The 27,378-nt window shown below is 41.0% G+C and overlaps 1 protein-coding gene across 1 annotated transcript; it reads left to right on the top strand.

Moving 5' to 3' along the window:
• The first annotated feature begins 789 nt into the window (after positions 1-789).
• On the top strand, positions 790-27,378 carry dhcr24 (24-dehydrocholesterol reductase). The gene is made up of 9 exons (XM_059984074.1): positions 790-1,081; positions 3,871-4,026; positions 10,628-10,733; positions 13,544-13,662; positions 14,985-15,248; positions 15,698-15,841; positions 16,800-16,997; positions 17,358-17,536; positions 23,332-27,378. Exons 1-9 carry the CDS (start codon positions 851-853, stop codon positions 23,483-23,485), a joined length of 1,551 nt encoding a protein of 516 aa, XP_059840057.1. The 5' UTR covers positions 790-850; the 3' UTR covers positions 23,486-27,378.

Here is a 27,378-nt window from a genome sequence, read left to right as displayed (position 1 = left end):
CAGGGCTGTTCTGTTCAATGAAGTGTCTCCACCCGATACACCTTCTGTTCCTCCATAGCTTACTGCCTGACTCACTGTGTTTATCCAGATTTCCAACATCTGCAGTCTCTTTCGTCTGTTTTTGGTTAAGGGACCTGAAGGGCAAATTTCTTCACACAGATGGTGCATGAGCAGTCTGAGAATGTGGTTGAAGCTGGTAGAGGGCATCTGTCAAAAGGACATAGTTAAGAGTGGGTTTACAGGGATTTGGGCCAAATGTGGGCACACGGGGTCTAGCTTGGTTGGGCACTACAGTCACTTCGGCGAGTTTAGCTCAAGTGCCTGGTTCCGGGTGACTGAAGCTTCCAGGAATCTGAATGTTTAATTTCAGTTATCATTTGACCTGGTACTTGTTCAAACCTTTTCAAATACAAACATCCATTGAAATCTAAACGTTTCAAAGCCGAAACTTTTAGATAGGGATTGCTAATCAAGTTATCTCGGCCTTTCCCCGTCGCTAATGGTTTCACTGGGTACCCCGAGCTCTCGGCGACCGAAGGGGGCGGGAACGTCGGGCTCCAGCTGCGCCAATCCAGGCGCAGCGTTCCCGGTGGCATGATAAATCCGACGCTTTCTATTGGCGGAAACGGCGAGGAAGGCGGGATTGGACGCAGGGCGGAACGAATGGCAGCCCAGCCTGCGCTGTCTCGTGCGGAATCACCAGGTTTTTTCTCATAGGCTAGCCAGGCGGGTCGCGTCAAGGTTTGGCCAATGGCGGCGAGGCTGGCGCAGGACGGGGCGGGGTCAGCGGGAGGAGTGTCGGGCTGTCGATGGGAACGGGGATCCGCAGGTAGTGGCCGGGCGACAGACAATGGATCCGGTCATTTATTTGGCCGTACTGATGGCGTTGCTGCTATTCTGGGTCCGGAGAAAAGGCGTGGAGTATGTGATCATCCACCACCGCTGGGTCTTCGTCTGCCTCTTCCTGCTGCCCCTCTCCGTTGTCTTCGACGTCTACTACTACCTCAGGGCTTGGTTAGTGTTCAAGATGTGCAGTGCCCCCAAGCAACACGACCTGCGGGTCAGGGACATCCAGAGGCAGGTGAGGATTAGCTTTGTCCACGGTGTTTGCCGGCTGCAGCGCTGGAATGCACAGTGCGTGGAGCCCTCGCAGGAACAATGTGCGAATCCACCCGAGCAACCAAGTGGGCTGCATTGTAACGGAGTGTGTGTGCTAAATTTGTACATTTCCAGTTCGATGCAGCAAATACTTGTTTATTGTGTTCAAATTCACGTAAACAATAGCAATTTCTCCCAAAGGGCAGAATGCAATGCATTTAGTGTAGTTGATGTAAGAGACAAATACTGTAATAACATTGGCAGTGGGTAGGCTTGCGTCGTTTTGGCTGTCAGTGACTTCAACAGCTCCTGATGGCAGCGATGTAAGGCCATTGAACCACAGGGCACCTTTCTTCATTCGTCACTGATACTTTCATATGAGATATTTATAATGGATTGCGTGTTCCCAGAATTGGGGTGTTAAATTATCAGAATTGCCTAGCTTTTACAAAGTCTGATCACTGCATTTCCACTATCTTGCATAAATAGAATGATTACGAACAGTCTGAGTATCTCGCTGGCTTCGTGTGATTGGAACGTATTGTAATATTTTGTGTGTGATCATTTAGACTCCCCATAGTGTATATTGATTTAACTCACACTAATATTCAGACTGGACTTGAGTATCTCATGAAATTTGCCCTAAAATTGCTGTAAGTTACAAAAAAAATAGTGAATAAGGTGAACGTGTTCAAGGACCATTCAGAAAACTGATGGAGGGGAAAGGAACTGTTTAACACGTTAACTCTTATGGAGCATATATTATCAAACCCTTCAGGAAGTACATCAATGGCTATAAAGCAGTTTAGAATGACCTGACAGTGACATGGTGCTTTATAATTTTAAGTCTGTTTCATTACCATGAGCCAGAATGTGCCATCCATGTTTTGTGCATAGATCTGTAGTCAGTAGGTTCCATCGCAGACTGCAACTGTAGATTCAGATGTGTGAATCAGTCAGGTTTATTGTCCCTGACATACATCATGAAACTTCTTGTTTTGCGCATCAGTAATTTGTTGTTCTGCAAGCATAACAGTACTGTAAGTTGTAAAGATAAATACGCAGTTCAAAAGAGGTTGTGTTCATGGACCATTTGGAAATCTTACTGTAAAGGGGAAGAGGGAATGTCCTTGGTGCTGAGAGTCCTTAATGATGAATGCCACATTCTTGAACTTTGGAAAATGTCCTCAATGCTGGGGAACCTTGCACCTCTGATGGTGCTGGTTGGGTCTACAACCTTCTGAAGCCTCTTGTAGTGGTCAGTTCCAACCAAACCAAACTGCTGCTGCTGATCACCCCCATGGATTTGTTATTTTTGTGTGATGCACCCTCAGCTCCAATAACATTTGTTTTTAAAGACAATGATATGTATTCAATATTCCCTCCTGGCACTTATCCTTGCAAGCGGAACAAGTGCTACACCTGCCCCTACACTTCCTCCCTCACCACCATTCAGGGCCCCAGACAGTCCTTCCAGGTGAGGCGACACTTCACCTTTGAGTCAGCTGGTGTGGTATACTGCGTCCGGTGCTCCCAATGTGGCCTTTTATATATTGGTGAGACCCAATGCAGACTGAGAGACTGTTTCGCTGAACACCTATGCTCTGTCTGCCAGAGAAAGCAGGATCTCCCAGTGGCCACACATTTTAATTTCACATCCCATTCCCATTCTGATATGTCTATCCATGGCCTCCTCTACTGTCAAGATGAAGCCACACTCAGGTTGGAACAACACTTTATATACCGGCTGGGTAGCCTCCAACCTGATGGCATGAACATTGACTTCTCTAACTTTCGTTAATGCCCCTCCTCCCCTTCTTAACCCATCCCTGTTATATTTAGCTTTCCCCCCCCCCTCCTTTTTTTTTCTCTCTTTCTGTCCATCACTCTGCCTGTTCTCCATCTCCCTCTGGTGCTCCCCTCCCCCTCTTTCTCCCTAGGCCTCCTGTCCAATGATCCTTGCCCTTCTCTAGCTCTGTATCCCTTTTGCCAATCACCTTTCCGGCTCTCAGCTTCACCCCACCCCCTCCGGTCTTCTCCTATCATTTCGCATTTTCCCCTCCCCCTCCTACTTTCAAATCTCTTACTATCTTTCCTTTCAGTTAGTCTTGACGAAGGGTCTCGGCCCGAAACGTTGACAGCACTTCTCCCTATAGATGCTGCCTGACCTACTGCGTTCCACCAGCATTTTGTGTGTGTTGCTTGAATTTCTAGCATCTGCAGATTTCCTCGTGTTTGATATGTTTTCAATCCTTCATTAGCGAACATGAAAGCAATGAAACTTACCCAATTGTAAGTTGAGCGGTCAACAAAAGATGCGACATCCATCGGCTCCCAGCACCAAACTGCCTGAAGAAAGCACAAATACCTAACTCATCCCCTTCACTTTTATCGTGACCCCACTCGTGACCAATTACCCAGATAACTGCGCAACACAGAATATAGTGCAAGCATATAGAGAAGAGATGAATGGCTCCTTCACCTAGAGTACATAGAGAGCATACACCTCTTCCAGTCCTGTGCATTGTTGCCTGCATACCAGGCAATGACACAGCCAGTCAGCATGGTCTCCGGGTGATGTGTCTTTGGTGGTATACTGAATCTCCACAATCTGTTAGCAAGTCTTCATTGTGATTGCATCAATATGGTTCACCCAGGATAACTCCTCTGAAGGTCCATTGTCAATGTAAAAATTATACTTGATGAAGTAAAGGCTTGTATCTTACTGAAAAATGGACTGTGTAATAAACGAATCTGCTTTTGTTTTGAAAGGTCAGAGAATGGAAGGATCAAGGAAGTAGAACGTACATGTGCACGGGCCGACCAGGGTGGCTGACTGTGTCACTGCGGGTGGGCAAGTATAAGAAGACACACAAGAATATCATGATCAATTTGATGGATATTTTGGAGGTGGACACCAAGAATCAGGTGACTTAACTCTGTAATAATGAAATCATAATACCTTTTCATGTTATCTGTCTGATTTGGAGTACACTTAACAGTTTTTACAGTAAAGGTGATATCAATATCAGCAACAAACTTAATTTTTTAATTTATAAAAAGAATTGAAGCAAAATGTTGGTTTCTCCATTAGGTATGTTACTTGAGGAAAATAATAGCCAGTTAGCATAACAAATTAAGTTTCCAGAGCCAGCTTGGGAGACAAAGTAGCCGATTTCTGTCCCTAATTATTAAGTTTATGACACTTGTATGTTCCGTCATTGAAGTATAGACCTTGCAATTTGTCATTTTTCTATATTCCCTCCGTAAATAACATCAGCCTCACCATCTTGTGTATTGTGGCGAGGGGTACAGATGATAAATTAAGAAAGATGGAGCTACAGTAAGGTTTGTTTGCAAACTTTCACCATCCTCTCTTATACAGTCTTCCCATGCCGGGTTTTCTGATCTGAACATAGTTGCTGCAGCATGGGATACAAACCAAGTATTTGCCAATTGCTAAATGGAGGAAAAAGTACAAAATTCATTTATGAAAAGTATCCTATAGAAAACTTTGAGATTAATCTGCTTGCAGACAGTCACTAAATAAACACAACAGAATCCACAAAATAACCCACACAGCAAAAACCTTCAAACACTCTGTGCGACAAAAGAACAGATTGTGCGAACAATAATAAAGTAAACAAATAATTCACAGAACATGAACTACAGAGTCCCTGAACGTAAGTCCACAGCCACGGAACCATTTCAGCACTGAGCTGAGAGCCAGCGGCTGCGGAATCAGTGTGGCGCTGAGGTGAGTAAAGCCACCTGGAATTGTGAACTGAACACCAGTTTGTCCTTCGTCCTCAGCTTTGGTGCCTCACATCAGCTAAGCATAGGTTCATTTCATTTTCTGCTCTCTGGCCCAGACCCTGCCACTTCAATTCCGTCCTATGTTTAACTGTCTCTTGCAGCGTCCATTTGTTCAATAACAGCAGTCCTCTAACTGGAAGCGTGGTGCTTGTACTGTGTTATAGTCTGTGAAAGCTTAGGAGCAGAATTAGGCCTCTTGGTCTGTTGAGTCTCCTCTGGTATTCCATTGTGGATGATTTATTATCCCTCTCAACCCCATTCTCCTGACTTGTCCATATAACCTGACTAATCGGGAGCCTGTCAACTTCCACTTTAAATATACTTATTGACTTGATCTCTACAGCCGTCTGTGGCAATGAATTCCACAGAGTCATTATGCTCTGACTAAATAAATTCCTCCATCTCTGTTATAAATTTACATCCCTCTTATTTTGAGGCTGTGTCCTCTGGTCCGAGAATCGTACACTATAGGAAACATCCTCTCCATCTCCATTCTGTCTAGGCATTACAATATTTGATAGGTTTCAATAAGATTCCCTCTATATTCTTTTAAACTCCAGTGAGTACAGCCCCATAGCCATCAAACACCTCTGTATTCATTCCCAGAACTGTTCTTGTGAGCATCCTCTGGACCCTCTCCAATGGCAGCATAAGTGAAGTAGATAAGTGGCCAAAGCTGCTCACAATACTCCAAATGTGAGTCTGTCTATTGCCTGATAAAGACTCAGCATCACATCCATGCTCTTGTCATCCAGTCCTCTTGAAATGAATGCTAACATTGTATTTGCCTTCCTTGCCACCGACTCAACCTGCAAGTTAACCTTTAGGGAATTCTGCACAGGGAATCAAAGTCCCTTTGCACCTCTGATTTCTGAATCTTTTCCCCATTTCTAAAAGAGCTTACACCTGTATTTCTTCTACCCAAGTACATGACCATACACGTCCACACACTATAGTCCATTTGGCACTACTTTGCCCACTCTCCCAATCTAAGTCGTCCTGCTGGCTCCTTGCTTCCTCAACACTATCTGCCCCTGCACCTATCTCGGCAAGTGGTCCCCACACAGTCCCCTGCAGAACACCACTAGTCACCAGCAGCCAACCAAAGAAAGCCCCCTATATTCTCAATCTTTGCCTTCTGCCAGTCAACCAATCTTCTATCCATGCTTGTATCTTTCCTATAATACCACGGGCTCTTGTTAACCAGCTTCATGTGTGGCACCTTGTCATAGGCCTTCTGAAAATCCAAGTAAATAACATCCATTGACTCTCCTTTATCTGTCCTACCTGTTACTTACAACAGATATGCCAGGCAACATTTCCCCTTGAGGAAACCATGCTGACTTTAGCCCATTTTATCTTGTGCCTTCAAGTGCCCTGTAATCTCATTCTTAATAATGAACTTTAATATCTTGCTGATGTCAGGCTAACTGGCCTATAATTTCTTTCCTTTTTACCTCCCTCCCTCCTTAGAGTGGAGTGACAATTGCAATTTTTCAGTTCTCTGGGACCTTTCCAGAATCTAATGATTCTTGAAAGAGCATTATTGATGTCTCCTCAAATACCTCCTTCAGAGGGTATAGTTCATTTGGTCCAGATGACTTGTCTACCTGCAGATGTTTCAGCTTCCCAAGTACCCTCTCCTTAGCAATGACAGCTACACTCACCTCTGCCCCCTGACACTCTAGAATTTCTGGCATACTGCTGGTATCTTCCATAGTGAAGACTGATGTAAAATATTTATTAAGTTCATCTGCCATTTCTTTGTCTCCCATTACAACATCTTTAGCATGTTCTGCATTCTGATATCCGCTCTCACCTCTCTTTTACTGTATCTGAAAAAAATTTGTAACCTCTTTTATGGTTGGGTTGAGTTGTTCTCCGATCTTTGCAATTTAAATGCAAACGTTTCTTCACCATATGAGGAGAAATCATCACTGCGCTGTTGATTGTGGTGTGTCTTCCGAATGCTTCGCCTTTATATACTTTTCAGTCAGCTGATTGGCCGTCATTACAAAAACCGAATTGCAAGGGAATTCCTAGAAGCATGGTTTTCCACAAACAATTCTATAAACACATGTAGACCTCAATCTTATTTGTGAGTCAACATGGGCAAAGTTCCAGACCTCAGCACACGAAGTTCGCCATGCAACCAATCAGTGATGAGATTTTCTCACTACATCACAATTGAGTTCCTGTAACGACAATCTATCAGCTCATGGGTAAGTATATAAAGGACAAGCATTCAGAAGACTCTACATTTAACAGCACACTGGTTTTTGTAAATAATTTTATTTTGTAATATTTCTGAATGATGTACATTTTTGGAAGAAAAAAAAATGAAATGTTTGCAAGTAAATTGTCAAGATCGGAGAACAACACAACCCAACCATCAACCAGCAGAGCTTCACCCATTTTCTGAAATATTTCCAGCTTCTTTTATTGGTTAGCTTTCCTTCATCTTTTTTTCTCTTAATGGCTTTTTAGATGATTTTTTTTAAACCAGCAGAGTTTCTTAATCCTCTAACTTCCCACTAATTTTTGCTCTAATATATGCCCTCTCTTGCTTTTATGCCATCTTTGACTTCCCTTGTCAGGCACAGTTGCCTCATCCTCCCTTTAGAATACCTCTTCACCTTTGGGATGTATCTAACCTGCATCTTCCAAATTACCCCCAGAAACTCCAGCCATTTCTGTTCTGCTGTCATCCCTTCTAGTGTCCCCTTCCAATCAACTTTGGCTAGCTCCTCTCTCATGCCTAATTCCCTTCACTTGCTTTACAGTACAGGTGACCTGGGTTAAATTCCCGCTGCTGCCTGTAGAGAGTTTGTTTGTTCTCCCAGTGACGGAGTGGGTTATTATAAAAAAGCATATGGTGGAAATCTGAAATGAAAGTACAAAATGCCAGAAATACTCAGCAGTTCGGGCAGCATTTGTGGAAGGAGGAATAAAGTTAATGTTTCAGTTAAATGAGCCTTTTTCAGACTGGGAAAGAGAATAGTTGGGTTGGGCGAGGGGAGGGATAAGAAATTTTTTTTCTCCCAGTTCTGATGGGATTTAATCTAAAATGTTAACTTTGTTTTAACACGCAAAATATTGGAGAAATTCTGCCAATCAGGCAGCATCTATGGGGGGGGGGGGGGAGTAATTAGTCACGTTTCAGGCTGACACCCTTCAGAGTGTGTTGCTGAAGATTTCCAGAATCTGTAAAAACTTTTGTACTTGTGTTAACTTTGTTTCCCTTTCTATAAATGATGCCAGACCTGCTGCTTTTTTTCAGCATTTTCTGCTTTTGTGCCTTTTACAAGCTGGCTACATGCTGCTCCTACTGGGAACTAAGAGAACCTGCAGCCCAGCAACTGTAAACAGGGTGGTGGAACTGCCAAAGACTATTTCAACAATATTTCACAAGGAATGCTAAAACGCTTCTCTGTGAACCCTGTAAATGGTTCTGTCTCTTTATGTAACCTTTTTAAATAACTTTGGGGTCACTGACCATAGAGTTTTAATGTTTAAAAAAATATATATTGTGGAGCTGTTTCTAGGATGTCCCCAGATCTTACATTTTCACAGTAAATTTTTGTGAAACTGAATTTATGATTTCAAGTTAGTTAAAATCTCTCCTTTTGTGAAATACAGACTTGATAATCTGTGGTAAGTTAAATAGGCTGCCTCTCTCAGCTCCAATGGAAAAATAAGTTGAAGAGTGTTTGTGTAATTCATAAAGATAGAAAGATTATAGAGCAAAATTTGTTATTTGGTAGAATTTTTTATAGCTTGAAAGCCAGTTGGCATAGGAAATGGAGATAATTCACTAGGTTCTAATCTCCAGTTTTGCATTGGAGCATGAAGGCAGCTTAATTCTTAAGCATAAGTTGTTAATGAATATATTTCTATTACAAATGTTTGTATATACAGCACTGTACAAAAGTGTTGTTGGGTACAGCCATCATTGACTCATGGTGACCCTTTGGGTAGTGTAGCTGTCTGTAGGGTTTTTGTGGCAAGATATTGAAAGTTGCCAGGTCTTACTTCAAAAAAAAAACCCACTAGTTCACTGTTTTATTGAGAAAAATTATCCAATATTACATGTATTTGTTGGACCTCTGGGGTAATGCCTTCTACAAAATCTATTTAAGGTCAGGTATTCCAATCAATGAGATGAGATTGGAGGTGTGGATTGTAGAGGTATCAAAAAGACACACAGTCAGGTTACTGACAGAGCCTGTCTTCTCAGGAAAGGTCTGTATATGTGCTCCATGCCTTGATCAAAACAACTTTCAAAGGACCTAGAAGAATTGTGAAGAAGCTTGAAGCTGGAAAAGACTACAAAAGCATTTCTGAAGACCTGAGAGTTCATCATTCCACAGTAGCAGAAATTGTCTACAAATGGAGGGAATTCAGTACTATTGCTACTTTCCCTAAGGGTGGGCATTCTGCAAAGGTTACACCAAGAGCACAATGTGCAATGCTGAAGGAGGTGAAGAAGGACTCAAGTGTAACAGCAGAGGACCTGCAGAAATCTCTAGAACTTGCTAAAGTTTCTGTTCATGTGTCCACTATATAAAAAAAATGCATGGAAGGACACCACGGGGGAAGCCACTGCTCTCCAAAAAATAAAGATACATTGCTGCATGTCTCAAGTTTGCAAAAGACAACCTGGATGGTCTACAACACTTCTGGGACAATGTTCTGTGGACAGAGTAGACAGAAGTCAAATTTTGGCTGAAATACACAGTGCTATGTTTGGAGGGAAAAGGGCACTGCACACCAACACCAAAATCTCATCCCAACTGTAAAGCCTGGTGGAATGAGTATCTTGGTTTGGCGCTGCTTTGTTGCCTCGGGGTCTGGACATCTTGCAATCATTGAGGGGACAATGAATTCAGAATTCTAGCAAGACACTTTACAGGAGAATGTCAAATTAGTAGTCCCATCACCTGAAGCTTAATAGAAATTGGATAATGCAACAATACAGTGATCCGGAAGATGAGAGTAAGTCATCAACAGAATGGTTTACAAAGAAGAAAATTTGTGGTTTGGAATGGCTGAGTCAAAGTCCTGACCTTAATCCTGTAGAAATGTTTTGGAAGGACCTGAAGTAAACAGTTCATGCAAGAAAGCCCACCAAAATCTCAGAATTGAAACAGTTTTGTATGGTGGAATAGCCTAAAACTCCTTCAAGCTAATGTTCAAGACTGATCAACAGTTATTGGAAACATTTGGTTGAAGTTATTGCTGAACAAGGGGGTCACACCAGTTAATGAAGGCAAAGGTTCACATACTTTCCCCCCCAAAAATAACTGTAATATTGGATCATTTTCTCAATAAGTAAATGAACAAGTGTAATTTATTTATTTAATTGGGTTCTCTTTACCTAGTTTTAGGATTTGCATGAAGATCTGATGATATTTTAGGTGTTACTTATGCAGAAATAGAGAAAATTCTACAGGCTTCGGAAACTGTCTAGCACCACTGTAAGACGCTACTTGTTAACAGTGAGCTAAAGAATTGAACTGGACTGATACTGCATTGTCCTTTGAAATGGAGATAATGCTAATCCAGATATAATAAGAGGAGAGGAAAGTAATAAGCTTGTGATTCAAATTTCTATTTCCTTTTTACTTCAACATCAACTTGTGAATGGACAAGTGTTTTATCCTTTTGGTTAATGAAATTAGGACTTTTTTCAGTTCTGATGTTTCTGTGATAGGTTGTCCGTGTGGAACCGCTGGTAAACATGGGTCAGGTAACTGCACTTCTGAACTCGATTGGCTGGACTCTTCCAGTGGTACCGGAGTTGGATGACCTCACTGTGGGTAGGTAGTATTTTTTCCTCCATATAAAAGGCTATTTGCCTGTTTTTTTTTAAATTAACATAATTTGAAGACTATTTATGGACCAGGCATTTGGAATTCTTTATGACTTGGTTTTTGCTTGTGGTTATCAACCTCAAATTGTTAGTGATTTTTTTTATTTTGTTGATTAAGTTCTATGAATGGGATAGCCACTGGTATTTGCTAAAAGTGAGAGCAAAGCAATAACTCTAGCAGAAATTGTCTAAACTCTGACCAATAATAGAGGTAGAACATTTTGCCTTCATTTTGTTGTTCTTTGCAATTTCCTTTTACCAATTTTTGACAACTTCTAAGCAAAATACTCATTTATGACAAATTCTTCTGTGTTCAGCAAGAGCTGTACACTTAATGTAAACACTGCCATTTGAGATTCTGTCCATCTTGTACCCATGACCCCTGATGTATTCATGTAAATTTATAAATACCCCACTTAACACTGAGGATACATTCCTCAGAGGTGGAGCGCTATGTAAATCAGCACTATGCAGGGTCATTATAACATGATGTAAATGGACATGTATGCCTGATTTTTTTTTAAATCAATCCTAAGATATGTGATATTTTATGTATACTCTAATTTATGGAGTAACAAACACATAAATAGGCCTAACCTGTACATCAGTGGAGTGACAGACAGACACACTTTATTGATCCCGAGGGAAACAACACATCACAGCAGCAGAGGGAAGCGGGTGGTGGTTACATCTTAGAGGAGGGACCAGGATGTGGGTCCTCCGCTGATTTTGGCCTCTTCTTCAAGAAGGTGTCAAGATTTGACTGCCCTTTCTTAAGTTTCCTCTCATGAAGCAGTTCTCAGTCTCGGGAAATCATGTTGCGAACACCACTCGTTGCCTTATTGCTTCGCTCCCAGTCAGGAGGAACATTACAAATTTCTAAGAGGTGCCAACATCAACCTGGCACTGACCAGCTACCAAACACTGTATCACTTGCAGTTTTGCATCCATGCTAATGCTTTTCTGAGACATCTTAGTGTACTACCCTTACTGTGAGTTGCAGGCTGTTTTCCAGACACTATGGGTGGAAAAGTGGAATTAATTGACTAGGGAGAAAGAACCTTTACCCATGTGGGGGGAGGGAGAGTGTGAACTAATACGTAATAGACTGTGAGTGGCTGGGAGCATGTGTAAAGCACTCTCATTGGCTGATGGAATGTTTACTGTAATGGCGACTACTCTTGGGAAGTTTTAAGTGTTGTTTAGAATGAATTTCTGTCGTTTAGAAAAAGTTTCAATATAGAATTGAAAACCGCATTGTATCAAATCAGTATCTGAGTGTACAGTACAGGAGTTTAAGAAAATGGAAGCATGAAAGTCAAGGTAAAGTCAGGTGTTAGAAATGTATCAAAAATGTTGGAAATACTCAGCAGGTTAGGTAGTATCTCCAGAAAGAAAGGCTTAAAGTTTCAGGCCTGAGAGACTTCATTGCTGAGTGCTTCTGGACTTCCTGTTTGAGTCCTGTTGTGAACAAATAAAGCCAACAAGGACATGAATGAAGATGGGCATTGTGAAGACAGCTCAGATAATAGGAATGGTTTCTTGCTTAGTTGTCACTCATGTGGGTTTCCAAATAAGATACTGGTATAAGAAGAGAAAGGTGAAGGATTTGGTTGTGCATTCCTGGTCTTCCTGACCAAAAACAAATTCTATAAAAGTGTATGCTTCAAAGTGCATTTATTATCAAAGAATGTATACACAATCTTGAGGTTTGTCTCCTTATAGGCAGCCACAAAACAAAGAGACCCAATAAACCCAATCTTAAAAAAAACATCAAGCAGCCAAAGTGCAGGAAAAAAATGCAAATCCTGCAAGCAACAGAAGTAAGCAAATAACATTCAGAACTGAAGTTCATCAAAGTGAGTCCACAGCCATGAAGCCAGTCATCACTACAGTCAATCTAGAAGCCTGCAAGTCGCAGGTTACAGTCTTAGTTCTGTAAAGCCTTGCAGAGCAGCAAGCTGAACACTGGGCTGGCCGCAGCACTCTGACGATGTCAATCTGGCCCAGCGCTTGAGTTGGCAAACCTTGGGTTGTTGCTCGCTCATGGGCACCCCCCGCCCCCCCCCCCACCTCGACTCCGTCTTGCCTTGGTTCATTCATTTATATCGAATGGCCTGCAAGTCCACTCCAGCAAAGGCCAAACATTGGCTCATGATCCACTCTCGGTTCTGGGCATCGCCACCTTGTACCTGCCACGCCGCAACCATCCTGCACCTTTGGGACTTCAGTTCACACTACAAATATGCCCGGTTGTACAGGCAGTTATAAGCTCAACTCGGAAAGGGACGTTACAGGCTATTGATAGCAGTGATTGTATCTGAGACAGCGTGTTTAATACAGTAACATGTAATTTTGTTAGTTTTGTTTGCTACCAGCAAGTTGTCGTTCTGTTTTACCAGTGCCGTCTTAAACTTGGTGCCCTAAACTGCCAGCTAGGACATCTTTGTGTATTTGAGAGGAGAAACTTGCTTCCATTTTCTTAAATGGCTGCTTGTTGCAGTACATAGGTATGACTAAATTTTATTAATGCTATATCAAGTATTTATATCTATATCTACTGATTGCTGATGATTTTTGAAAATTTAAGCTGAGGGGACTCTCTTCAGCCAATGTCTTCCAGTACTTGTTCTGTGTCTCTGGATGTTCAGTATACCAAATGATTCAATGTGATTTCTGAATTGTTCAGATAGTCTTGCTCATAATATATCTCTGTAATCTCCAATACCTTGAATTTGAACAAATGTCTTTTCTCAGGTGGCCTTATCATGGGAACTGGCATTGAATCTTCATCTCACATCTATGGCCTTTTCCAAAACATCTGTACAGCCTATGAGCTGGTCTTGGCTGATGGCAGTCTTGTTAGATGCACAGAGGTAAAAGAAATCGGGTATTATTTTGGTTAGATGATTTTTGATTTATTCATCTAAAAATCTGTTGCATTTTACAATATTGCATCAAGTTGTCCAAACCTCCTCACTTCCCATTTTTCTGATTTGTGTAACTCTTCTACTTCAGGAGGGCGAATCTCGGGTTTGTATAAAGTATCCATACTTTGATAATATACTTTGAACCTTCACTATTTTTAATACAAAAAATCACAAATGTGAAAGATGTATTGAGGGCTTGCCCAGATCTTGCACTCAGTATCAGCTTTGTGTACTGTTAAGTCTGTTTCAGGATGTGCTAGTTTGAGTGATACTTGCTCTACAGTATCATTGGAATGTGATGTTGACCCAAATTCTCATGTTCATCTGAATGCTGTAGAATTTTGCAATAAGCAGGAAGTACTTCTGGTGTCTCTGTACAGTTTTCCTATGTCAACCAAAAGCAAATTGTATAAATGATCAAGTTATATAAATGCTTTTGTCAAATCTAACTGTTGGCAAATTTCAAATGATGCAGTACAGAAGGGGGTTATCCTGCTCTTTGTAGCAATGCTGACTCTTTGCAGGAGTTGTGCAACTATTCCCACAATCACTGGAATGGTCCTTCTTTACTTATTCTTACCAGAATGCCCGAAGATTTTGCGCACTTACCAAAATGTCCTCTCAGTCATTTATATTCACAAGGAAACAGCTGGAACCACCCAGATTCTTCGTAACTGAAATCCCTCAACTCTGGTACTATTCTGTTGTCTAAAGATCATGAAATTCACCCACGGAATTGGTGTTCAGAATTTACCACAGTAATTGTTTGTCTTGGTTTACTTTTTTTTAACATGCTTATTAGTGGTTACTATCTTGTGATAAGAACTCTTCTCTTTTTTTCTCTCCCTCCCAGTTCTTGAAGCTCTGAGTCTAGGAACTTTTGCTTGTTATCTGGGTTTGAACTTGCCCTTCAGTACTGTTTGTGCTGTCTTCATGTGTCCTCTCAGTGGTCAAGTGGTTTCCAGCTGCTCCTATTTCTTCCCATATCCCTGAGGGGTGCTAGTGGCTTAAGCAGCTTCTATAAATTTACCCTTTATTGTAGCTGGGTGGTTACAAAGAATCCAAAGGGGAATGGATAGATGTGTGGGAAAGAGTAAGTTGAAGAGCCAGAGGGAAAACAAGAATACAACTATTTCCAGTGGGCCGACTGGCTGCTCTTGTTGCACTTGTCTGTTACAACAGTGGGCATACTCTTTGATTGGGAAAATATGCCTGAAGGTTGCCTTCCTCTACTTTGCTAAAGCAATACTTCTTCCTCTTGTCCTCAGAAAGAGAATCCAGACTTATTTTATGCTGTGCCTTGGTCATGTGGTACACTCGGATTTCTTGTGGCTGCAGAGATCAAGATTATTCCGGCTAAGAAATACGTGCGTCTGCAGTACCAAGCAGTGCGTGGTCTGCAGACAATATGCGAAACGTTCAGCAGAGCATCCCAAAACAAAGAGAACCATTTTGTGGAGGGCCTCTTATATTCACGGGATGAGGCTGTGATAATGACAGGAGTCCTTACTGACGTTGCTGAACCAGAAAAGGTAAATAATACCATGGGAGAAATCAGTCAAGATTGCACAAATACAGTAAATTTGGTCATAATTTTACTATTTGGGACATGTGCTGTTAACCATTATCACCCTTGCAGTAATTGATTCTCTTTTGAAGAGGGAAAGTTTAAAAGAAAATCACTTTATCCACTTGTTACTAAAATGTAAAGGAGCAGGCATGGTTTTGTTTTGGCTTTAATCCTTGTCATTGTTTGGTGCTTTCAGTTAGCTTGTCGTGTCCCTCTTGATTCGCCAGCTTAGATGGTTTGGTTTATTTAAAGCTCAATTTGCAAGTTATTAACGTGGTATTTTTAAATGTCAATGTACCTATTTTGATTTTTTAAAAGTAATTAGGAACATAACTATATCTGAGAGATCCAGTCTTCATCAATAAGGTGGAATTCATGTGTCATTTGATAGAACTTTTGTTTTATGTTTAGATCAATAGAATTGGCTATTACTACAAACCATGGTTCTTTAAACATGTGGAGAAATACTTGCAAGAGAGCCACAATGCAGTGGAATACATCCCTCTGAGGCAGTACTATCACCGTCACACTCGCAGCATTTTCTGGGAGCTTCAGGTAACTGATATAAGAAATATTTCCAGGCACATGAATTCTTATTCTTACAATCTCTCAAAAAAATAGGATTTGGTATCCATTGAGGGTCATTAATTGACTATAATGCTGAGGGTGGAACGGTATCACAGTGGTTAGCATAATGCTTTACAGTACAGGGTTCAATACCTGCTGCTGTTTAAGAATTTTTACATTTTTTTTTATCCATGACTGCATGAGTGTCCTCTGGATGTTCTGGTTTCCTCCCACATACCAAAGACTTATTGGTTAGCGTTAGTAAGTTGCAGGCATGCTACGTTGGAACTAGAAGTATGCTGGCACTTGTAGGCTGCCCCCAGCACAGCTTTGGACTGTGTTAGCAGTTGACGCAAACGATATATTTCACTGGAAGCTTCACACATGTGATAAATAAAGCTAACCTTTATATTCATTGCTACACGTACCTTGGCACATGTCACACACAATAAGCCATTTTCCATTTTACCTACAAGAACATCAAATCTATACTACCAGAATCTGTAATATTGAAATTTGCTGTCTTAAAAAAAAATCAGTAAAGTAGAAAAATAAATTTGAGATGAAGTCATTTATTTTAAAAAAACTTCTACTTTTGAAGAAGGGCTTGCATCCAAAATGTTAAGTTGAGAGGTACTAGCCGAGCTGTACTTGTGTTTCTGGCACCAGTAGTTTGCTTTTAACGTGGTTTAAAGAATGAACTGTAGGACATGTAAAATGAAAGCCCTTGGTCAAGTTATTTTGAAAATTTGTGCCAAACTGCAATCATTCAATTCCACTGGCTTTCAAATATATCAGATTTTCTATATATACAGCTTTGAGATTTTGTGGTTATAAGTGATAAGCCTTCAAAAAAGATGAGTTATTCACCACATTATAATGCAAGTAAAAACAGTTTTACAAAGGCTTGTGCTAATGTTTTTTTTTATTTCCTTCTACATTTAAGGATATAATTCCATTTGGCAACAATCCACTCTTCCGTTATGTGTTTGGCTGGATGGTCCCTCCCAAGATTTCATTACTGAAACTGACCCAAGGCGAAACTATTCGTAAGCTGTATGAGCAACACCATGTGGTGCAAGACATGCTGGTGCCAATGAAGAGTTTGGAGAAGTTGATTCTTTTCCTGCACAGTGAGATTAATGTACGTAAATTATTAAAGAATTTAATAATTCTCCATTACTCCCAGTACTCCATGTACTTTTTATGTCCACAAAACCCATCTTGATATATGCTTATGTTGCAGTTAACCTTTTCACAGAAGCTCTCGTTGCCTCACATAAATTTTTACTTCACCCCCGATTCCCTTGTAAATAATGTAGTTCTCACTTGCAATCAATAATGTAAAGTTGCAGGTTTATTCAATCTACCAGAAGTATGCAAAGTTTTTGATTTCCCCCACTCTATCTGAGCTGAGTCAATGCTGCAACTATTTAATCTATGAAATCAAGTGGAACTATTTTATTCTTAAGTGCCTTGTCAAAACTCTGTTTGTTTCCTGCAGGTTTACCCTCTTTGGTTGTGTCCCTTCAACCTACCCAGCCTACCTGGTATGGTCCACCCAAAGGGGAATGAAGCTGAACTGTACGCAGATGTTGGGGCCTATGGAGAACCCAAGGCCAAGCAGTTTGAAGCCAGGTCATCGACCCGGCAGCTGGAGAAATTTTTACGTGATTCACACAGGTAAGTAATGTATCAGTGGGAAAATCGGAGAAGAAAATTATAAGCAGTATCTATAGCTAAGCCTTTGGGTAGATGGGGCTCGTCATCCATATTTGGCAGCTCATCTAGGAGAAGGAAAAGTCTGATCACAAACCTCTACTACCTTGCCGCTATACCCACTCATGGGGAAGGTTTGTGGAGTAAACCCCAAGGGGAAAAGTCCAGAGCTGGAGTCCCTAAAGCAGATCTACATAGAATTCATCGCTGACTGACAACTCCTACAATGCCGCTGGTGCCAAACTATACAAGTCACTGCCGTTCCTTTGGATTCATCTGCTGCATGGAGAGGGGAAGCCTGCTGTATGGGCGATGGCTTGCTCACCATATCGTACTGACCTGGCTTGCGTATCATGCAGATAGCTAGGACATAATATCCGTGGTCGACTTCGGCCAATGGAAGGCCTCCAAATAGCTAAGCCAGCATCTGACTGGTTCATAACCATGTTTTATAAATGATTGGTGAATGTGTGCACCTGCACCTGGCACTTTTTTTCCATTTAGTCTTTGCAGTTCTGTGAAATTATTTGCACAGGAACAATAGGGCCGGGAATTTGATGCATTGGATCCAGGCAAAACTAGAGTAGCAATGTCCCGACCCCACAATATGTTCTGCTAAATTGGAAACTATACCTAAAGCAGGTGTGAGCCACTTACTGTATGTCTAGTTAATCATATGGGTCTTAAAGGCTGCATCTAACAAGAGCACTTTCAAGAATGCTGTCCTTCACTCGCATTTGAAATAAGAGAGGAATTCAAATTAACTCTTACTTTGACCCATTAGAGATGTGAGTAATTAGTGAAGATGGTTTCAGTTTGTGTAGCATGAGGTGGGCAAGAAAGGGAAAAGAAGCTTAAACAGGAAGAAAAGCTATGAGATGTCTCCTCCTTCATTGTCCTTCAATTACTTAATTTGGACATAAGTAACTTCCCAGTGATAGGATCATTGCTTAGATGAAGGTCTTAGAAGAAATATAATGTTTCTGTGTACACACTAGTCAGAATCCTTATCTTCTCCCACTCACCAAACCTGATTGTAACCTCAGCTCCATATTTCTATCTACCAAGGTAATATTTCACCCAATCAATCCTTGAGCTTTATTCGTTAATGCCTCAAAGTCACTCTGCTTCCACTTTGAGGAAAGTGCCAAAGATCCAATTCTAGGGTGTGTGTTATTATTTTTGGTGTCAGATTCCCTTGTTCCTCTTTGCTTACAATAATATGGCAGGGCAGGAGGAAATATTCAAGGTTAATGATTTTTATCAAGTGTCACAACAGATGTTATTGTGAGGAAATAAAAGCTCACCGTGTCAGAAGTAACTTCTTGGCATAAAACCCTAAGACAAGAACACAGTTAGGCCTTTCAGCCCATTGAGTCTGCTCTGCCATTTGATCATGGTTCATCAATTTCCCTCACAACCCCATTTCTTCTGCCTTCTCCCCATAATCTTTCACACCCTGACTAATTACAAACCTATCAACCTCTGCCTTAAATACTTACAGTGATCTGGTCTCGATGACCACTGCAGCAACAAACTCCACAGCTATACCACCTGACTAAAGAAATTCCTCCTCTATTCTAAATGGATATCCCTGTGTTCTGAGGCTGTGCCCTCTGGTCCTAGACTCTTCCACCATAGGAGACATCCTCTCCACATCCATTCTAGGTTTTTCAATATTTGATAAGTTTTGATAATATCTTCTTCCACCTCATTCTTCTAAATTCCAGCAAGTAAAGGCCTAAACCCATCAATTGCTCCTAATGTCTTCTGTTCCATGGGAAATGAAATGGACATAACTGGGTATTTTTTTTTTCTGTGGTGTGGTGTGGGATTACCTCTAGGACCTTGGCTTTTCACAATCATTTAAGACTTGATTTGGATTAAGGCAGCAGAGGTATGGTTAGTAAATTTGCTGAAAACGTAAGTGAAAAGTAAGAATCAAAAAGCACATAATCAAGCTGCAACGGGATTTAAGTTGATGCATAAAGATCTGGCAAATGAAGTAAAATGTGGGGAAATGTGAGTGAGATCAATTTTGGCATATTGTCTAAATGTAAGAAATTGTAGAACTTGTTGAAGGATCTGGATTTCTAATACACGATTAGCGGAAGGCTAATATGCAGGTACATTAATTTGGAAAGCTTACAGCATGCTATTATTGCAAGATGAATACAAAAATGGGGAGGTTATGCTTTATAGGGGTATTCAGTTGATGCCATCTCTGGAATAATATGAGCAGTATTCAGGTTCTTGCTTAAGAATGGTGTTAATTTGCAGGCAGCAGTTCAGGGAAGATTTACCAGATTAATACCTGGAATGGGTAGGTAAACTTGCAAGGAAAGGCTGGGAATGCTGGAATTTAGAAAATTGAGAGGTGATTTGATTGGGAAAAGAGATCCTGAGGGATCTTAAGTGTGTGTGTGTGGTCAGTCTTGTAGGGAAAATCTAGAGCTAGGGATCACAAACACAAGAAAATCTGCAGATGTTGGAAATCCAAAGCAAAACCCAAATACTGGAGGATCTTGGCAGGCCAGGCAACGTCTATGGAAAAGTTGACATTTTGGCCTGAGACCCTGCTTCAGGACTGGAAAGGAAGGGAAAAGTTAGAGTAAAGTGGGGGGGGGGGGGGGCAAGAAGTTCAAGGTGATAGGTGAAACCAGGAGAGGGGAGGTAAAGAGCTGGGAAGTTGAATGGTGAAAGAGATAAAGGGCTGGAGAAAGGGGAATCTGATTGGAGGAAAGATGATCATGGAAGAAAGTGAAGGGGGAGGAGCACCAGAGAGAAGTGATGGGCAGTTGTCATGGGGGATTTCAACATGCAGGTAGACTGGGAGAATTAGAATGGTACTGGACCCCAAGAAAGAGAGTTTGTGGAGTGCCTCTGAAATGGATTCTCAGAACAACTTGTACTGGAGCCTACCAGGGAGAAGGCAAATCTAGATTTAGTGTTGTGCAATGAACCAAATTTGATCAGGGACCTCGAGGTAAAGGAACCATTAGGAGGTAGTGACCATAATATGATGTGTTTTAACCTATAATTTGAGAAGAAGGGAAAATCGGATGTGTTAGTATTACAGTTGAACAAAGGGGACTATGGAGCTATAAGGGAGGAGCTGGCCAAAGTTCAATGGAACAATACCCTAGCAGGGAAGACTGTGGAACAACAATGGCAGATATTTCTGGGAATAATGCAGAAGATGCAGGATTGGTTCATTCCAAAGAGAAAGAAAGATCCTAAGGGGAGTAAGGGGTGGCCGTGGCTGACGAGGGAAGTAAAGGGCAGTATAAAAATAGAAGAAGTTTTACATAGCAAAGATGACCAGGAAACCAGAGGATTGGGAAGCTTTTAAAGAGCAACAGAAGATAACAAAAAAGGCAATATGCCAAGAAAAAATGAGGTACAAAGATAAACTAGCCAAGAATATAAAGGAGGATAGTAAAAGCTTCCTTAGGTTTGTGAATAGCAAAAAAAATTTAGTTAAGACCAAAATTGGGCCATTGAAGACAGAAACGGGTGAATTTATTATGGGGAACAAGGAAATGGCAGATGAGTTGAACAGGTACTTTGGACCTGTCTTCACTAGGGAAGACACAAACAATCTCCCAGAAGTAATAGTGGCCAAAGGAACTAGGGTAAAGGATGAACTGAAGGAAATTTATATTGGGCAAGAAACAGTGTTGGATAGACTGTTGAGTCTGAAGGCTGATAAGTCCCCGGGACCTGATGGTCTGCATCCCAAGGTACTTAAAGAGGTGGCTCTAGAAATCATGGACGCATTGGTAATTATTTTTCAATGTTCTATAGATTCAGGAACAGTTCCTGCTGGTTGGAGGGTGGCTAATGTTGTCCCACTTTTCAAGAAAGGAGGGAGAGAGAAAACAGGGAATTATAGACCGGTTAGCCTGACGTCAGTGGTGGGAAAGATGCAGGAGTCAATTATAAAAGAGGAAATTATAACACATTTGGATAGCGGTAGAAGGATCAGTCCGAGTCAGCATGGATTTATGAAGGGAAAATCATGCTTGACTAATCTTCTGGAGTTTTTTGAGGATGTAACTATGAAAATGGACAAGAGAGAGCCAGTGGATGTAGTGTACCTGGACTTCCAGAAAGCTTTTGATAAAGTCCCACATAGGAAATTAGGGCACATGGTATTGGGGGCAGAGTACTGACATGGATTGAAAATTGGCTGGCTGTCAGGAAACAAAGAGTAGTGATTAATGGGTCCCTTTCGGAATGGCAGGCTGTGACCAGTGGGGTTCCGCAAGGTTCGGTGCTGGGACCGCAGCTGTTTACAATATACATTAATGATTTAGATGAAGGGATTAAAAGTAACATTAACAAATTTGCCGATGACACAAAGCAGTGTGAAATGTCAGGAGGATGTTATGAGAATGCAAGGTGACTTGGACAGGTTGGGTGAGTGGGCAGATGTATGGCAGATGTAGTTTAATGTGGATAAATGTGAGGTTATCCACTTTGGTGGCAAGAACAGGAAGGCAGGTTACTATCTAAATGGAGTCAAGTTAGGAAAAGGGGAAGTACAACGAGATCTAGGTGTTCTTATCCATCAGTCAATGAAAGCAAGCATGCAGGTACAGCAGGCAGTAAAGAAAGCTAATGGCATGCTGGCCTTTATAACAAGAGGAATTGAGTATAGGAGTAAAGAGGTCCTTCTGCAGCTGTACAGGGCCCTGGTGAGACCCCACCTGGAGTATTGTGTGCAGTTTTGGTCTCCAAATTTGAGGAAGGACATTCTTGCTATATTGAAGGAGTGCAGCATAGGTTCACAAGGTTAATTCCCGGAATGGCAAGATTGTCATATTTTGAAAGATTGGAGCGACTGGGCTTGTATACACTGGAATTTAGAAGGATGAGAGGGGATCTGATTGAAACATATAAGATTATTAAGGGATTGGACACGCTGGAAGCAGGAAGCATGTTCCCGCTGATGGGTGAGTCCAGAACTAGAGGCCACAGTTTAGGAATAAGGGGTAGGCCATTTAGAACAGAGATGCGGAAAAACTTTTTCACCCCGAGAGCAGTGGATATGTGGAATGCTTTGCCCCAGAAGGCAGTAGAGGCCAAGTCTCTGGATGCATTCAAGAGAGAGTTAGATAGAGCTCTTATAGATAGCGGGGTCAAGGGATATGGGGAGAGGGCAGGCACGGGGTACTGATTTTGTAAGATCAGCCATGATCACAGTGAATGGCGGTGCTGGCTAGAAGGGCTGAATGGCCTACTCCTGCACCTACTGTCTATTGGCAGTTAAGGAGATGAGGCAAGGGGGGAAACAGAAATATGGAATAGTGAAGTGGGGGTGGGCATAACTAGAAGTTCAAGAAACTGATGTTCATGCCAGCATGTTGGAGGCTAACCAGACAGAACATAAGGAGTTGCACCTCCAACCTGAGTGTGGTCTCATCTGGGCAGAATACAAGGCCATAGACTGGTGGCGTAATCGGAAGTGGAATTGAACAGGAGTTCCTGCTTTTTGAGTCGGACAGAGCATTCCTATTCCAGGCTGTAATGTAAAGCCTGGTCATTTGCAAGTCTCGAGAAATACAACTTGGGGAAAAGTTTTGTACTGATCTATTATTTTCCCCCCACACAGATTCCATGAGATCAAATTTTATTCTGAATCTCAATTTTTGGGGTAGTGATGAGAGAATTTCTGTAATCTGATGTTGCCTGCATGGAACTTTGTAAAATCTTTGTAAATTAAATAATGTCTTGATTTTTTTTTTTCCTTTCAGTTTTCAGATGTTGTATGCTGATTGCTATTTGACCCGAGGAGAGTTTTGGGAGATGTTTGATGGGTCTCTATACCACAAGTTGAGACGCAAACTGAACTCTGAAGATGCATTCCCTGAGGTTTACGATAAGATCTGCAAGGCAGCAAGACACTGAGAGTCCCAGGGAAGAAGCCAAATGGAATTCAATAGTAAATCAATTTTCATTGAAAGATGTATGTCAGGATTTTTTAAATCCAAAGATTTTTCCATTTCTATCATGAAAACTTTTTTCTGAACCTACTCTGATCTTTACCTTTCCTTTTTCTCTCTATACCCCTAATCTCATAAAGCAGTGAATCATGTTGATGTTCAATTCTGTAGGCATCAGCAACCATGTGGCACATGAAAATTTAGCATTTGTGTGTGATCCTGAAATCCATCACTTCTCTGTGCAACACCAGTTGGTTAAATCTGGTCACTAATGCTTAAGTACGTGACCCACTTCTTTCTGGAGACCCACGAGATTGCAGATGCTGAATCTGGAGTAATAAACAATCTGCTGGAGGAACTCTGCAGGTTGAACAGTATACCTACTGTTTCCTTTTTTACTCTTAGTCCTCATAGAGTTTTGATGTAAAACATTGACAGTTCCTGCCCCCTGCATAGATGCTGCTCGACCTACTGAGGTTTCTCTAGCAGATTGGAAACGTAAGAGTCTGCAGATGCTGGAACCCAGAGCAACATGAGATGCTAGAGGAACTCATTAAGTCTCAAACTGAAATGTTGACTGAACATTTCCCTCCATTGATACCTCCCGACCTGCTGAGTTCCTCCGGTGTCTTGTTTTTGCTCTTTGTGCAGATTGTTGCTTGCTTATTCTGGTTTTTGTTTTTTTTTTTGGTTTATTGGCAAGATAATATTAAATATAAGGAATATTTAGTTTTATAGTTTTTGGTAAGGCACATGCAGAAATCTTGGTGTATCATGGGCTGGTTGTAACCAGGCAATAATCATTTGGGTGCCAAATACTGTGTCAGAATCCACTGAGCCAATGTGGGAGAGCTAAACGTTTTCTAATTGTTTTATTTACCTGTATTTCTAGTAAAATGGGTAATGTTTAGTCACATTTGTGTAAAATCAGCTATTCTAACAGCATGATGTGAAATATTTAGTTACAATTGTTTTAAAAAATTGATTCAACATTTTTTGCACTTTATCAAAGTGCAGTTTCATTAGATAAATGTGTGAATGATGTAATGTGCTCTTGTGCTGTGTTCAAGGGTATAATGGCTGCTGCTCTGACCCATGTCATTGTAGAGTTCCTATTCACTTTAGTTATTACATTAAGAAATTGGTTTAAGTCTTCAACCTATATATATGTTCATTAATAGTCAAACACTTCAAAATTATCTTCATTATTCTAGGAGTTTCACATTTTGAAATTCAATTTAACCTTTAGAAAAGTAAAGGTTAAGTATCTTACTAGGGGAAGTATCTGGTTCTTTATTCCCTGGAGTGCAGACTATGAAGAATGACTTCATACAAGTTTATAAAATGAGGGTTATGGATAAGGTAGATGGTCATAGAATTTTTTCCCAGGGTCAGGTAGATCAAAATCTGAAGGCAGAGATGCAACATGAGTGGGGTAAAATTTACTCAGATGATAGTGAATATCTGGAATGAGTTGTCAGGAGAAATGGTTGAGCCGGGTATAATTGCAACTTTTGAGGCATTTTGCTAGCTACATGGGTAGAGGGGCTTGGAGTGTTATAGGTCAAATGCAGGAAACTGGAACAAGCAGAGAGGATGCTCTGCCTGCTATTGACCAGTTGTGTAAAAGGGCCTGTTTCGGTGCTGTACTACTCTGAATCTAAGTCAGCTTTTCACTTGTGGTAAAGCCAGCAACCAAATTCAGCACTTCTGACAACAACACAGTAGATCTGTCTGGCTATAAGTGGATAGTGTTCCAACTTTCCAAGTATTCTTGCACATACACCCATCATAATCTCCCTCTGTTTAGGCAGATACTTGTGGTTACATTTGGAATGGGCACATTTGTTTGTGTATGAGAGTCTGAAGAACGTTCAGGCTTCCAGGCATCATTTGAACATACTGGTAGTGAGTCCACAGCCAGTCGAAGAGCCCATTAGTTGCAGACTGCAGCCTCAGTTCAGCACGGAGGCAAATAAACCTTGCGGAGCAGCGAGCTCAACACCGGCTCATCCCTTGCCTCTGACCTTTTCAGTCTGGCTTTGTGCTTAAGTCGTTGTAAGTGAGGAGTTCTGTACTCAACAATAATCAAAAACTAGCAGAAAGTTAAAAGTTGTACTTGCAGCTTTATTGGTCTGTAATCTTTGAGTTACTCAACCTTGTGACACACTTATCAGAACGGGTTTATTATTATCACATATGAGATACAGTGAAAACAGTGTCTTGCGTATTGTTCATACAGATCAGATCATTAAGAAGGAACAAGGTAAAACAATAATACTGTGCAGAATAAAGTGTAACAGCCACAGAGTGCAGTGGCAGGAAAGATGTAAGCTCATAACGTAGTAGATTGTAAGTTTAAGTGTTCATCTTATCATACTTGTAAATCATTTAATAGTCTTGTAACAGCAGAGTAGAAACTGTTCTTCAGCTTGGTGATTTCAGGCTTTTGTATCTTCTGCCCAATGGAAGAGGGGAGGATGGAATGTCTGGGGCAGGTGGGCTTTTGGATTATGCTGAGATAGTGAGATGTATAGATAGATAGAGAAGCCGAATTTCGTGATGTGCTGTGTCCACAACTTTGAAGTTCCTCGCTGTCGTATGCAGAACAGTTATCATACCAATCTGTGATGCATCCAAATTCATTTTTTTTTTAAACGGTGCATGAATTCTAAAAATTGAGTTGAAGGGGACAGGCCTGTTTAGCTTTCTGTGAAGGAAGAGCAGCTGGTGAGCTGTCTTGGCTGTCGCATTTGTGTGGTTGGACCACGACAGTCTACTGGTGATGTTCACTCCTAGGAACTTGAAGTTCTCAACCTCCGCACTGTTGATATAGACAGGAGCATGTGCACTGCTCCCCTTTCTGAAGTCAATGACCAGCTCTTGTGCTTTGCTGGCATCAAAAGGAAGGTTGTCGATCTCCTTCCTGTACTCAGAGTCATCACTATTGGAGATGTGGCCCACTATGGTGGTGTCATCTCTAAATGATGGAATTAGAGCAGAATCTGGTCTACAGGGGGTAGTGTATCTTCTATTTCCCTTTTCAGCTGACACTAGTAATACTCTTGTACAGGCAAGATATTCTTTAAATCTGTACAAATACATAATTTATTGTTTTGTGAATCTTTTCACGTCTAACTGGACATATTCTGTAGTTCATTTGATTTCCTGTTTTGATTGGGTAAAGATCTGGTCAAGCCATTTACTGTCTTTCAGTGATTTGAAGTTTGTGTGTTTTACATAAACAGTTCAAAACTGTCAATAAAACGGAAAAATTAAGCTAATTATTTATAAAAGGAATTGGGGGCCTTTGCAATACTTAAGCTTTGGCAGTGTAAAAAAAAAGTGTGTTGGTGCAGGAGTTTAAATCCCAAAGAGTTTGGTATACTGCTCGTCATTATGAAAGCTTACATTCTTATTGTAAAATGTTATATTGTTTCATTTAGTATCTCCTGCAAGTGGCTCCTTATTTAAGTTGTTTCTAATCAATTTATTTATTGATACGTTTTGTCCTTTCAAGATTTTTAAAAACCTGACCAAACATCTTTGCTGTTACTGTTGTATTTGATATTAGTGAAGATTCTGTCTATCGACTGACCTTCCAAAATGGAAATTAAGCACACGACATGAGGAATTGCGCTGTTTGCAGACCTGAGAACGTGCTCTCAAACCAATGACGTGGCAATGTCTTGAGGGCAGTAAAACTGTTTAATATTGACCTCAATCTGCTTCTGAAGGTTTGAATGTGCTCTTTCAATTTCATCTGATTGTAATTAGAACATTTTGTTTAAATAGTCAAATTGTGTAATTTGCATTTCTTCTGAAATAATCTGTATTAAAAATGCTTAAAACTGAAAA

This window comes from Hypanus sabinus, chromosome 11 (genome assembly GCF_030144855.1).
Source record: "Hypanus sabinus isolate sHypSab1 chromosome 11, sHypSab1.hap1, whole genome shotgun sequence".
Lineage (NCBI taxonomy): Eukaryota > Metazoa > Chordata > Chondrichthyes > Myliobatiformes > Dasyatidae > Hypanus > Hypanus sabinus.
The sequence above is the reverse complement of the archived record's forward strand: the minus strand, read 5'-3'. Positions and strand labels throughout refer to the sequence as shown.